This window comes from Muntiacus reevesi, chromosome 9 (assembly GCF_963930625.1).
Source record: "Muntiacus reevesi chromosome 9, mMunRee1.1, whole genome shotgun sequence".
NCBI classification, from domain to species: domain Eukaryota; kingdom Metazoa; phylum Chordata; class Mammalia; order Artiodactyla; family Cervidae; genus Muntiacus; species Muntiacus reevesi.
The window spans coordinates 70968434-70983911 of NC_089257.1; the positions used below are offsets into that span (position 1 = coordinate 70968434).

The window sequence follows — 15478 nt, forward strand, 5'->3', positions numbered from 1 at the left end:
AAGGAAGTAAGCTGATCACAGCAGTGCTGCTATTCTTTTCAAAACAGGTTTCCACTAAAAAAAAAAAAAAACAGGTTTCCATATAGCAATTTGTATTAATATTTTAGTATATGAATAAATGTGTGGTTTGAAAGAACTGACATTGCTCTAAAAAGTAAACAAGTTATTCTTTCATTTTTCAGCAACGGGGCCCTCGCTTGTTTCACTTTTATTGAAAGTTGCTCCTTGCTTTTTCTTTCAATAAAAAGGCAGTTATTTCCAGTTCAGACACAGTTGTATTATCTTATTTGCTTCCTTTTGTAGTTATTATAGCCTAGAAATTTTCAACTCATAACTACTACTTGAGAATTTAGCATATGTGGTTGTCAATGGAATATGTCTAACATAAAATAACAAAGCACTATAATAAAGCAATTTTTAGTGCATTCATCAGACAGGTAGTAGGCTTAAGATTAATCCCTTTGCACATTTGCTTTTCAAAAATAACATTCTGAATATAAAAGTCAAAGAATCAAGTCTCAGTTTGCAATTCATATGTAACAGGAATTCCATGTTTTAATATCTAAGGGTTAGATTTTGTCAAGAAGCAACCAACAATCACAAAGTGTTTTACAGTTAACAGAAAATGTTTATATGCATCATCTTAAATAATTACTGTGTCCAGCAGATACTATCATACAGATGAAAAAGTAGCTTGGTTCAAGTATGGGTATTATCATCTCTACTTAACAGATATGTAACCAGAGATTCCGCAGGGTTAAGTGACTACCTCAAGATGGAGCATCCATGAGGAGGCATAGCCAGGCCTCAAGTGGACACTGTACAATTTTCTACAAATTATAAAAAACTCTCATGCAAAGGTATAAGTGACCACAGGTCAAAGATTTAACTCATTAGCAAGGAGATAGCAGAATGACAAGGTTGGTCCAAAGAAAGGCATGAGAAACGGATACACAAACACACACGTGTGTGCGCGCAGAGAGAAAACAGAATGCTATTTTAAGACTGCAGAGACAGATCCAACCTGGATGCCTTACAAGGCAAGAAAACCGTAACTCTTAGTTACCTTTCTTACCAAACGGATCCTTCGCAACTTACCAGTCTTCTCTAAATTATCTCACATCTAACTCTAGAGGGACTGGGTCCTAGTCAACAGTAAGTACCAAGTTAGCTACCTCCTCTGGAGCAGGGGTCAGCAAGTTTTCTCTGTGCAGGGCCAGACAGCAAATATATACATACGCTTCAGGTGTTCTAGGCCATTTGGTTCCTGTCACAACTACTCAACTGTTGTTGTGGCATCAAAGCAGCTACAGGCAATGAATAATGAATGAGCGTGGCTATGCTGCCATATTACTTACATAAAACAGGGGATGGGCTTGATTCGACCCACAGGATACTTTGCCAACTCCCTTGCCCTAGAACTTCAGACGATCCTTGGGTGGCCCAGTTAGACAACCCTCTAAGAACAACTCTAAAGTGACCTGCAGTAATCTTTCTGCTTTATTTCCAAGATTTAGATAATTTCTTAAAAACAGTAATACCAGGCTTTCAAACAATAACTTCTGCGGTGCTTTTCTTGCGTTATGTAAGACAGCTTACTTTGCTGTCTCTCTAAGGCTCATTCAGACTTTGGACTTCTGTTACAGAACAAAATAAGGCTCTCATTAAAGAACATTAGGGGCTTCCCCGGTGGCTCAGCAGTAAAGAACTTGCCTGCAAGGCAGAAGACATAGCACAAGCTCTGCTTCAATTCTTGGGTCAGGAAGATCCCCTGGAGAAGGAAATGGCAACCCACTGCAGCATTCTAGCCTGGAAAATCCCATGGACAGTCCATGAGGTCACAAGAGTCTGACATGACTTAGTGACTAAACAACAAAAAAAGAACATTAAAACAAAACCACTGAGTTCTTTTCTATGTCTTTGCTTGCTTGGTCTGGGGAGATTCTGATTTCCTATTCCTTTTCCACAGCCCTGAAGAATGCTCATCAGAACCGATGGAAAACCCAATGCTGATGATAAGTCACTGAAGGCAACCATAAATACAGGACGCCAGGGCTTTCCTGGTGGTCCAGTGGTCACTACTCTGAGCTTCCACTGCAGGGGGTGCAGGTTCAGTTCCTGGCCGGGGAAGTTATGCACACGAAGCAGTGTGGTGAAAAAAATTACAGGATGTCAGACACTCTCCAAGATGAAGCGCCACTGATCTGCAGGCGTGGTGCTAAGTGTCACATGATTCAAGGGAATGGAGTCCATGTACCACCTATAGGACCTCAACACTCAGACTTCAAAAACCAATGAAATCTAAGACCAGCAGAGGGATCTGGATTCACCTGATTCAAAACTGTTTCAGCGAAAACGTTAAAAAAAAAAAAAAAAAAAACTTCATTCTTTTCATGGCTGAGTAGCATTCCACTGTGTACATACAAATCTTCCTTATCCATTCATTTGTTCATGCGCATTTACGTTGCTTCCATACTTCGGCTATTATAAATAATGCTGTTCTGAACATTGAGGTACACGAATCTCTTTGAATTAAGAGTTTTCATCTTTTCCAGGTATATGCCCAGGAGTGGGGCTACTGGAACATAAGGTAGTTTTGCTTCTACTTTTCTGAGAAAGCTCCATATTGTTTTCCAGTGACTGCATCAATTTACATTCCCACCAACAGTGTACAAGGGTACCCTTTTCTCCACATCCTTGAAAATATTGTGTTCTTGATCATCAACATTCTGACAGGTGTGAAGTAGTACCTCCCTGCGGTTTTGATTTGCATCTCCCTGATAATTAACAATGCTGAGCACCTTTCCATGTGTCAGTTGGCCATCTGCCTGTTCTCCTTGGAAAAATGCCTACCCATGTTTTCCACTCATTTTTAACTGGGTTGTTTTTGTGATGTGATGTGTAGAGAATGTTTATGTGTTTTGGATATTAACCCCTTATCAGTCATATCATTTACACATATTTTCTCTCTTTCAGTAGGTTGTATTTTCATTTTGCCAATGTTTTCCTCTGCTGTGCAAAAGCTTTTAAGTTTAATTAGGTCCTGTAAGTTTATTTTTTGCCTCTGTTTCCTTTGCTTTAGCAGACAGATCCAAAAAATACTGTAATGATTTAAGTCAAATTTTGCCATTTACAACAACATGGATGGACTTGGAGAGCATTATGCTAAGTGAAATAAGTTAAACACTGTATGATATTATTTATATGTGGAACCTAAAAAACAAAACAAACTAGTGAACATAACAAAAAAGAAACATTCACAGATATAAAAAAACAAACTAGTGGTTACCAGTGGAGGGAAGGAGGAGGACAATATAAGGCTAGGGGGTCAAACAGTACAAAACTGTTACATATAAGCTACAAGGATACACTGTACAACACAGGGAATATAGCCAGCATTTTAATTATAAATGACCATAAGCTTTAAAAACTGTGAATCACTACAGTGTACACCTGTAACTTACATAATATAGTACATGAACTACACTTCAGTTAAAAAAAAGATCACAAGTTGAATACCATAAATATAATGTAGATTATCTGACCTCTCAAGAAAATACTCCTATGTATCTGACTCCTGTTAAGTTGGAGTTAGGATGCAGGCACAATATAAGGACTATACTGGGCTCATGTAATCCCACCGGTAACAGGTGACTGCTGAAGAGCAAAGTGTCAGAAGCACACTCCTTGTAAGAGCAGGTTTTGATCAATTCACCTATGTGTTGTATACCTTGTTGTTTAGTCGCTGAGTCACATCTGACTCTTTTGCAACTCCAATGGACTGTAGCCTGCCAGGCTCCTCTGTGCATGGGAATTCCCACAGAAAAATACTAGAGAGGGTTGCCATTTCCTTCTCCAGGGGATCTTCCCAACCCGGGGACCGAATCTGCAGCTTCTGCACTGCAGGCAGATTCTTTACCCCTTGGCACCAGGGTGGCCCACTGTGTACCTACTGTGCGCTAAACCATCAGAACCGGCCAAGCTGAGCACAACGGAGTCCTTACTCCAGAAGCAGCCAACAGACAAACGGAGAAGGGGAGCCAGAAAGGCACAATGGCTTTATTATCTAATCAAGTCTAAAAATTAAATGACCAAATACATCCAGATAATAAGATAAGCAAATGGGATTCAAAAGGGAAGAGGAATAGGGCATTGATTAGGTGATTTATTACTAACAGTTTCTACAGTAGTAACACCTCTCACTGTAAACACCTTTCCCATCAACTTCTCAAGTTGCTTCGGGTAGACTTAAATTATCTTCTAACTTCCTGTTTCTGTTGTCACAGCCACATTTATTTCTGTCTGCTGGTGATTATGTCTTCCTTCTGCCAGCTGGCTGTCTAATTTTTCAGCTTCTAGTCACTTTGAAACAGAAGAAAACCTGATAAGAATAACCTGATGTCATGTGACGTGCTGACATGTTAAAGGGAGCCTGCTGCTGCTCCACAAAGACCATGCTTCTGTTCTTCAAAACTGTTCCAACAAGAAACAAAGTCTATATGTAATTTCTGAATATCTATGAATGGTTCACACTTAGAATAAATTTTCAAGGGCTGTTTTTAGGAATACACATACAATTATTTTGTTTATTTTATTTATAGTGATATTATCCTACAAATAAGAAAGTCATCAAAGAAATTCTGATCCCAAAATGTGATTTACCACAAAATTTCAAGTAGCTTAAAAAAAGGAAAAGCAATTATAAGAGCTGTAAAAAAGGAAGAAAAAGAAAAAAATGGGAAAACATATACTGAATCTAAATTAACCTCAGAAAACATTGTTCCAAGTGAAATGTAACTGTTCTATTGCTTAATGACCACAAAAACCACATCGATCACCATGTGATACTTAAGTAGTTATTTAAAAAGGAGGAAAGTTGTCCTTTAAGACAAAAATTTGACAGTATTTTTCACAGTGAAACTTAAGCAAAAGGTTTTGGAAATTCTTAGAATTGTTCACTTAAAAAAACAAATTCAGCAGTTCTGAATTACTTCCATAATTACAGGATGGTTTTATCTGTGAAAACCAAACGCAACATTAAGTATTAGCACGTAACCAACAATTATACAGAGTACTGTGCCAAAGGAAGATGCATTTCTTGATGGCAAAGTGACAGAGAAACGTAAACTAAAAATTACCCAGCTTTGCAAGGAAGCCTATCTTTCTTCTCCTGGATTTTAACCATTGAGAAGAAAACTGTGAGGAGTCAGAATAAAACAAATGCACCATCATAATAAAGGAGACATAAGAATCTTTTGAAACACAATCCAAGAGTAAAACCTAGTCCCTCTTAAAAAGTTTAGAACACTGTTAATTAAAAGGCTAATCTTCACAGGCAATGAAGTACTAGTAAATTAATCTGAAAGTAATGTTACTGTGATGACTTAAAAATGTTGTCTGCAAATTCTCTGACATCCCACAACGCAAATGATGGGTCAAACTTGGTGTCTCACTTCTAATGAAACAAACAAGCAAAAGCAATACTCCATGACTTTATCAGCTTCTGCCTAGCATGCTTACATGCCCTCTTAGGGCACTGGCTCTCAGAAACCACCTACCCCGATGTAAGGACACCCAGCTCACACGAAGGGACTGTACATACGTGTTCAGTCAATGGCCACTGTTAGATCCCCAGCAGACACCAGCATCAACTTGCAAGTCACATGAGGGAATCATAAGCCTTCAGATGATTCTAGTACCTGGCTTCTAATGCTCAAAGTGCACAGATGTACTTGAAGCTAACTCAACTTTACAATTCACTTTGCACTAATTTTTTTCTGCCCTTCCCCTTTAGTCCAAACTAGTTACTATTTCATTATACTTGCAAGAGCATACTTCATATCCCTTTATTATCATTTATCAGTTTATTCACAGTAAAGATAAAATACAAATGTCTGCCCTGCATGGATGGTGATCTGAGGGGGCTCAAGCCCCCCACCCCCAGGACCCTGCCTGCATGCTCGCTGCATACCACACGGCTCTGTCCTGGCCGAGGGGATGGTAGCCCACTCATTCCCTCCTTAGGACAGAGAAAACCTAACCCATAAGATATCCGTTCTGTCACAGGGAGAGATTTATAAATCAGCATTACTTTTTAAAGATTACAAAGACAGACCATTCTGATCAGGATTAAAAAAAAAAACAACAACACACACATCTAATTTTTAGTTTACTCCTCCAGCTCAGTCAGAATTGAGACCAAACATCTTTGACAGTGCTTTATTATCTGTGCTCAGACTTTAAATAAGATATCCCTAATTTCCCCAGTTTCAACCTAAACATGTACAGTTCTAGTACTGACCTTCTAATTTGCAGTCTGATCCTAGACAAGCCGTCTTACATCTCTGCCTCCACCCACATCCAAGAGAGATAATGACACCCTTTTTTTTAACCTACTTACCTATAGGTAAGCAGGCTAAGATTTATGTTGCTGATCAAACACAGGTAAAATATATAAGGTTTTATCAGATTAACTACTTTCTAATAATTGTTTTTATAATTTAATCAAAATAAAGATGGCATACTTTCAGAACTACAAAATTCAGCAGTTATATCAGATGAATTAAGTAGTAAATCTAGTCATAATAATAAATCCATTCATCCATGTTCTCATTTAATTACATTAAGAAATAATAATTATAAAAATAGGTAAAATGTTGTGAAAACATTCCTATTTATTCTATCTTTGAGGAGTTCATGCCCACATCAATGGACTCTCTGGCATCAGACACGGCATCGGGTACTCGAACGGTCATATTGTCCATAGCCTTTGTCAAGCAGATCTGACAGCCCAGCCGCGATCTGTATAAAAAAGGGGGAAGGTGCGGTTTAGTATTAAGTCTATCTTATTCACAAGGCAATGCAGTTAGTAGGATCTTTTCTTACCCAGAACATTGGATTTATCTATCTTTTAAGTTTTCATTAAGTCAAAAAAGATACATCCAGCCCTTTCAACTAGAGGATAACTGAATGTAAACATGAAAACAAAAAGTTTGATATGTCAAAGTTTTATTTTAATCTCTAGCTTTTATATTTTACTAATTGTTTCATCAGAACTACTACTTTTTGGTGACAGGAATGACAAGCAATGAAACGATGAGAAGACCCAACAGTGGAGAAGAGAACTGAGGTTTTAGCAATGCCAAGAGAATAATTACTTCACAGTCACAACTACACTGGGAGGTGATAGGCACATCAGAGGGAGCCATCCTTTCAACTGAGTTATGGGAAATATATTAATACTATGTATGAATTTCATTACCATTCAAAGTAATTCCAGCCCAAAAAGATTACACTATGGCTGATTCATGTTGATGTTTGCCAGAAACCAGTAACAATACTGTAAAGCAATTATCCTTCAAATAAAAATAATTTATAGAAAAAAAGACTACAAAAAAATAAAAAATACAGAAATAGTGTAAATTGATAAAAGGAAAGTAAATATTTACCACTGGAAGAATAACTGTAATTCCATTTTTTTCACAGAATTATGACCAATTTTATGTTTAAAAAGGAATCTTAAACAGTGATGTACAAATCTACGTCTATGTAGCTCTAAATATAAGCATAAACAGATCTTTCAATAAGTATAAAATGTTAAGTTATAAGATCATTTTACACCATATTTTAATTAGCAGAGCTTTTTCTTTCTTAATGGCACATAAAAATAAATACTATATTTGTCTCATACTCCAACTGCCTTCAAAAAATTTGATGGAATGTGATATGCAGGTCTTGGTTTCATCAACATAGTCATCAAGCACCTGTTGAGCATCTAAAGGGACAGAACTAAATGTCAGTGGGTTTGCAAAGAAGAGCAATTCACCTCGATCCTTACTGAACACCTTTTACAGGCCAGGCACCAGGGACGCCATGAGGAGGCAGCATGGGGGTTAGAACCAAACAGACCAGTGGTCCAAATCCAGCACTGAATATGACGTGTTCACAGGGAACTTTCTTAATCCTGACAAATATTAGTTTCCTAATGTCATTCTAAGGATGGATAATAAGTGGGTTCCTCACAGGACTGCTGTAAGGATTGGTTGCTAATATCAGTATTAAGGCATGAACTTTAAATCAAATAGAAGAGCTGAGACACATTTGCAGGTAATTAACATGTGAGACTGTGACAAATGCCATGAGAGAGAAAGCTGAAAGGTCTGAGGAGAAAGCACTGACTTCTGGCTGGGGAGATGTGTTTCTAATGGGTCCTGAAGACTGGGTAGGATTTAATATTTAATAAAAGATAAAGGAGAAAGGCACTTGAGGCAAAGGTAACAGGGGTTCAAGGCACGATTGAGTTAATATGGCCTCTGACTTGGCTGCTAGGCAGGCCAGACAAGGGCAGGACGAGTGATGGGCTGGCAAGGTAGTCAGGCCACGGACAGCTCTGAACACCAAGGAAGGGGTGGTTCATGTTTTCACTAGTGAGCAATGAGGGACCCTGGGAGGTTTCAGAAAGGGAGTAAGTACTACAGTCAAGGGCTTCCCTGCTGGCCCAGGAGTAAAGAACCCACCTGCCAAAGGAGGAGACAGGTTTCACCCCTCAGTTGGGAAGATCTCCAGGAGAAGGAAATTGGCTCCAGTTCATGGGGTCAAAAAAGAGTCAGACACAACACAGTGGCTCAACAACAACGAAAAACTACAGTCATGGAAAATATTGACTGCTGATAGAAAAAATCCCTTTCTGCCAGTAGTCCCTATTTGTTGAATTAGAAACAGCCCTGACAATCTTGAGCAAAGAATGTTCAAACCACCACACACATGCACTCATTTCACATGCTAGTAAAATAATGCTCAAAATTCTCTAAGCCAGGCTTCAACAGTACATGAACCGTTAACTTCCAGATGTACAAGCTGGATTTAGAAAAGGCAGAGGAACCAGAGATCAAACTGCCAACATCCATTGGATCATTGAAAAAGCAAGAGAGTTCCTGAAAAATATCTACTTCTCCTTTACTGACTATGCCAAAGTCTTTGATTGTGTGGACCACAACAAACTCTGGAAAATTATTAAAGATGGGAATACCAGACCACCTGACCTGCCTCTTGAGAAATCTGTATGCAGGTCAGGAAGCAACAGTTAGAATTGGACATGAAACAACAGACTGGTTCCAAATTGGGAAAGGAGTACGTCAAGGCTGTATATTGTCACCCTGCTTATTTAACTTATATGCAGAGTACATCATGAGAAACACTAGGCTGGATGAAGCACAAGCTGGAATCAAGATTGCTGGGAGAAATATCAATAACCTCAGATAAGCAGATGACACTACCCTTACGGCAGAAAGTGAAGAAGAACTAAAGAGTCTCTTGATGAAAGTGAAAGAGGAGGGTGAAAAAGTTGGCATAAACTCAACATTCAGAAAACTAAGATCATGGCATCTGGTCCCATCACTTCATGGCAAACAGATCGGGAAACGGTGGAAACAATGATAGACTTTATTTTCTTGGGCTCCAAAATCACTGCACGTCGTACGCTTGCTCTTTGGAAGAAAAGTTATGACCAGCCTGGACAGCATATTAAAAAGCAGAGACATTACTTTGCCAACAAAGGTCCATCTAATCAAAGCTATGGTTTTTCCAGTAGTCATGTATGGATGTATGGATGTAAGAGTTGGATGATAAAGAAAGCTGAGCACCAAAGAATTGATGCTTTTGAACTATGGTGTTGGAGAAGATTCTTGAGAGTCCCTTGGACTGCAAGGAGATCCAACCGGTCCATCCTAAAGGAAATCAGTACTGAATATTCATTGGAAGGACTGATGCTGAAGCTGAAACTCCAACACTTTGGCCACCTGATGCGCAGAGCTGACTCACTAGAAAAGACACTGATGCTGGCAAAGATTGAAGGCAGGAGGAGAAGAGGACGACAGGGGATGAGATGGTTGGATGGCATCACTGACTCAATGGACATGAGTTTGAGTAAACTGCAGGAGATGGTGATGGACAGGGAGGCCTGGCGTGCTGCAGTCCATGGGCTCACAGAGTCAGACACGACTGAGCGACTGAACTGAACTGACAATCTTCAATTATGCATTAAGCTCTCTCAGCAAAAGAGAAAATGAGGCAAGCCAATTTCAAGCCAAGCCAAGACAAGTGAAAATGAGACAAGACAAAGACTGGTGACCTGAGAAAGACTGTTGGTTATACTCCTGGTGTTCATATAAAATTAAGTAGAGTAATGCTAGTCTTCAAGGAGCTTGGGGAAAAGGATGGAAAAAGCAGTCAGTGATATTGGGCAGAATCAAGTAAGCACAGTAACAGAAGAACCGGAAGTGTGTAGGAGAACACAGGGAACCCCTCTTGGTTCTGTAACCCAAGAGGATATGGCAGTGGTGCTGGGACCACTCTCACTCCCTTGCTTCCTCCTGGAAGGTCTTTGGCTCTAAGGTGGACCAGTGTAGAACCTCTAGAGGAAAAGCCAGACAGCAAGTCTTCCTTGATTTCATTATTAACCCCACAAAATTTCCCACTTGTGCAAACCTTGAAGACATTTTCTACAGCCACTTTGCCATATACACCTGACAGCGGAAATATACTAGGTGTATTAACTTGACTTCTAAAGTTTGGTTTTCAAAGCAAAGAAGCAGCTTCAAACTGTAAGAAACCAAGGGCTGTGGGGTCCAATATAACTGATTCAAACCAGGGCTCTGTCATTCTCCAGCTATGTGGCCTTGAGCAAATCTCTGAAAACTAAGCCCTGTTCTATAAAGTGGTGATAATACTGCAAACTCTGAAGGTTAGAAACAATCTTTGTTAAGACTGTAGGCATTATAGTAAATGTCTGGCATTTGAATTAATATTATTATAGTTAAAATGCCAACAACCACCATTGAGTGAATGCTTTTTCCACCAGACACTATTTAAGGAGCTGCACGTGCATGTATTAGTTGACATGACGCAACAATCCTATGAGGTAGGTACTATTTTACTATCCCCATTTTACAAATATGAAAATGAGGCCTCTGTGTAGGTTATCCACGGAAACTGGTAGCAGGGAGCAATGACAACTATCAAAAATAGATTCACAAGTAATTCCTGAATCCATTAACCATTAATTCCAAAAATAGCTGGTGATGATGCCGTTTGTGAGTTAGGCACTAGAGATACAATGATGAAATATTGGATCATCAGTTTCAACAAAAGCAAAAAAAATTAACTGGAAGTATTAGAAGATAAGTTCTAGATCCTAATAAATCTTCTTTCATCTGTTTTTGTTCAAGGAATTAATATTTGCCACAGTTTAATGAGTTGAGATGAAATTTGATGCTTTTTATGGTATTCTTGAAGGACATATATGATAATTGAAAGAAATTATAATGAAAAGTTTTACCTACTTGAGAGAATACAGTTTTTAGGAAAAATGTATAATAATAATGTTAAAATGAATAGTTTTAATTATACATTAAAAAAATTAATCAGAACTTATTCTTGCTATTAATAGATCATCAGTCCATTATTAATCAAGGCTAAGTACACTCTATAATAACATTAAAATGCTCTTCAATAAAAAATTAAGGACACTTACATCAAACTTAATTTTAAAGTAAACCTAGATCTAAAGACTGAGTTTCCTTGTATCTTTGGATGTATACAGTACCCTAGAAGTAGAAGTTTACATGCAGCTGCCATTTTTGAACAAAATTATTTTCATTCCATTTTATCAGTGCTTTCTAAATCCTACCTGTTAAAAGCATTATACTCTTTCCCCACAGAGCATTTCTACTAAAATTCTGGGCACTTAAAAATACCAGCTATAAAATGTCATAAAAGCTATTTCTTGCTTTCCATTATTTTGTTCTAAAACTTCTGAATTTTACTATCAAAATCCTTGGCTAGCTTCCATTTGCAATAGGTCTTGCATCTTCTCACAGTCTGCATCTCTCCTAAATGTAGCTCTCCCTCTCCTCCCATTTTTTCTTTTCGTTCAGACTATTACGTTACATGCACCTATAAATTTTATCTGAATAAAAGAGCAAGCAGTTAGCTACAGTTTAGCCCTCACACTGAGAGAAACAATTTCCAGAACCAAATCAACACAACCACTGAGTCTGTTCTGTGTGTTATCCTTTAGAACAGAAAAGGAGGTGTTGACAGAGAATGTAGCACCTGAAGATGTGAGGGGAGACTGGGAGGCGGCAGTCACAAAAAATGCCAATGAATTAACAACTTCTGTGAGGATTACAGAGTTTACATCAAGGGTCTAACAAAATGGTGATTACATAATACACATGAAATAAAGCTTATTATTATTCTTTTTTATTGTTTTAAACTCTTTTTCATTAGGGCCACCAAACAAGTTAAAAGTCAAAGCCAATCTGAAGTAAACTCTGATTATCTTGCCCTTTGAAACATTAAATTAACTCCGTATCTTCCTTATCTCAAACCAAAAGACTAGATAATTTTTTAAAAAATGGCATCACTTGATATCACTTACTACTATAAATCTTACCACTTTTAAGAATAATTCTATTAATAACAAGATTAAGATCTGAGCTTCTTCAATGTACAATTAGAACTACTCATTTTAACAAAACTATTATATATTAAGTTTCTAAAAACTGTATTCTCTCAAGTAAAACTTTTCATTATAATTTCTTTCAATTATCAAATCTGTCCTTCAAGAATACCATTACATTTCATCCCAACTCATTAAATTCTGACAAATATTAATTCCTTGAATAAAAATATATGAAAGAAGATTTATTAGGATCCAGAATTTATCTTCTAATACTTCCAATTAACTGTTTTTTACTTTTGTTAAAAGGAAAGTTTCATAAGGGTTAAACTGTAGAATACATGGAGAAATGTCACATATTTGATATTCAAAGTTTGCAACTTGTCTGTCTACACTGGGAGAACACTATTACACACATGCAGATTATATGTCTCTGGTTAGAGACACACATGAACAAATAAAACTTTTACCCTCCCAGATGATTCTTACAACAGAAATGGTCTGAAAATCTTACCTATCTGTTAGTCCATATGCCAGATCAAGCATGTCATTCTCATCATCAGTGATTGCTTCCAATTTCTCAAATATGTGCTGTTCAAAGATGAGGTGACAAGTAGAACAAGCCAAGGTTCCCTCACATGCACCTACAAAAGCAACAAACATTGAACACGTCTCTCTCTACATTCAACAAGATTCAAAATCGACTGGAATTAAGTAATTTCTAAATTTAAAAATCAGCATTAGCACACATCAATGGTAGGACTTTATTTCTGAATAATAATGAGAATTAGGGACAACTTCCCATACCCAACACACACAGAGTTGGAAATCACTTTCAAATATTACTTTTAAGAGGTTATGGGTTAGATGCTGTGAGGGAGACTCAAAAATTCAAATCCTAATATGAAAGAGTTTACAAGTTAATGAGACATGCATAGATACAAAAGTATATGCCTTTTAAATTTATATAGTTAATAATTTACATACAGCTGTGGAAGTTACTAACCTTTTCCTGAAGAACTCAACACAATTTATAGGAGCTTTCATGGTATGTAAGAGGGATCAGAAAGTAATCAAACTGACATCTCAATAAAGTTAAATATTCTTCCCTCTCAGTCTTTCTTTATAATCAAGACAGAATCAAATAAGTCACTTTAAGAGTCACATTGGTTTAAAATAAAGAGAAAATTTCTCCTGCTCCATGTTTTTAAAAGTCATTAATTTGACAGTTATTTATTGAGTGCCTATTATACGCCAGGCACTATAAAAAGGGAACTGAAAAGTCTTCTAGTCCAACCAAACTATGACTGAATATGCTTTCCAACACCGTTTTCCCAGAGTTTACCCAGCTCCTGCTCGAAAATTTCTGACAAAGAAATCTTCCTGGTAAAGCCAGCTGATTTCACATTTGGCTACTTCTGTGCTAAAGTCTGTCACTCAATAACTTTCCACCTACTGCTCCAACTCTGCCCCATGGAGTCGAATCCTTTTTTCTTTCTGGATCTACTGAGGCAAAATTAACAAAATTGTAAGATACTGAAAGCACACATCATAATGATTTGATATATGAATATACTGTGAAAGGACTCCTCTCAGGACTCCAGTTAATACACCTGTAACCCTATATATGTCTATTTATTTATTTTCCATGAGAACATGTAAGGTCTACTCTCTCAGCAACAGAGTTATAGCCACCATAATTTACATTTGATCCTCAGTCCTTAATATTAGAGGTAAAATTTTAAACCCTTTTACCTATTAACCTATTTCTGTGATCTCTGCCAAGTCCCTGGCAACCACTTTTCTACTCTGTGTCTATGAGCTTATTTAGTGAATCCTTCTAAACAACAGCTTTTCATATATTTAAAAATGTTCTTTCTTCTCCAGACTGAGCATACCAAAGTCCTTCAGATTTTTCTTACATAGTAACATAGTTCTAAATCCCTTCTCTCAGTCTGGTTGGGTTTTCCTTAAAATATAGCATCCAAAAGATGACTCAATAAAACAGAATCATCCATAATCATGTTCTCATCAGATTCTACCTAGTTTCATTCTTTTACAAGTGTTTGTCCAGTTTTCCCAGCACCACTTGTTAAAGAGGTTGTCTTTTTTCCATTGTATATTCTTGCCTCCTTTGTTGAAGATAAGGTGTTCATAGGTACGTGGATTTATCTCTGGGCTTTCTATTCTGTTCCATTGATCTATATTTCTGTCTTTGTGCCAGTACCATACTGTCTTGATGACTGTGGCTTTGTAGTAGAGCCTAAAGTCAGGCAGGTTGATTCCTCCAGTTCCATTCTTCTTTCTCAAGATTGCTTTGGCTATTCGAGGTTTTTTGTATTTCCATACAAATTGTGAAATTATTTGTTCTAGTTCTGTGAAAAATACCGTTGGTAGCTTGATAGGGATTGCATTGAATCTATAGATTGCTTTGGGTAGTATACTCATTTTCACAATAATGATTCTTACAATCCATGAACATGGTATATTTCTCCATTATTTGTGTCCTCTGATTTCTTTCATCAGTGTTTTATAGTTTTCTGTATATAGGTCTTTCGTTTCTTTAGGTAGATATACTCCTAAGTATTTTATTCTTTTTGTTGCAATGGTGAATGGTATTGTTTCCTTAATTTCTCTTTCTGTTTTCTCATTGTTAGTGTATAGGAATGCAAGGAATTTCTGTGTGTTAATTTTATATCCTGCAACTTTACTATATTCATTGATTAGCTTTAGTAATTTTCTGGTAGAGTTTTTAGGGTTTTCTATGTAGAGGATCATGTCATCTGCAAACAGTGAGAGTTTTACCTCTTCTTTTCCTATCTGTATTCCTTTTCTTTTTCTGCTCTGATTGCTTGTAAAAGAATGAAACTAGAACACTTTCTAACACCATACACAAAAACAAACTCAAAATGGATTAAAGACCTAATGTAAGACCAGAAACTATAAAACTCCTAGAGGAGAACATAGGCAAAACTCTCTCCGACATAAATCACAGCAAGATCCTCTATGACCCACCTC

At 37.3% G+C, this 15478-nt stretch overlaps 1 protein-coding gene across 1 annotated transcript in view; it reads right to left on the bottom strand.

Annotated features, from left to right (window-relative positions):
* Positions 1 to 4031: 4031 nt before the first annotated feature.
* The window catches only part of FDX1 (ferredoxin 1), a 39515-nt gene continuing 28068 nt past the window's right edge, over positions 4032 to 15478 (bottom strand). Inside the window, exons 3-4 of the mRNA XM_065944246.1 lie at positions 12975 to 13104; positions 4032 to 6801 (exon numbers count right to left, since the gene is read on the bottom strand). Of these exons, the coding sequence (XP_065800318.1) occupies positions 6675 to 6801; positions 12975 to 13104 (257 nt within the window). The 3' untranslated portion in view covers positions 4032 to 6674. The remainder of the gene's footprint in view (positions 6802 to 12974; positions 13105 to 15478) is intronic.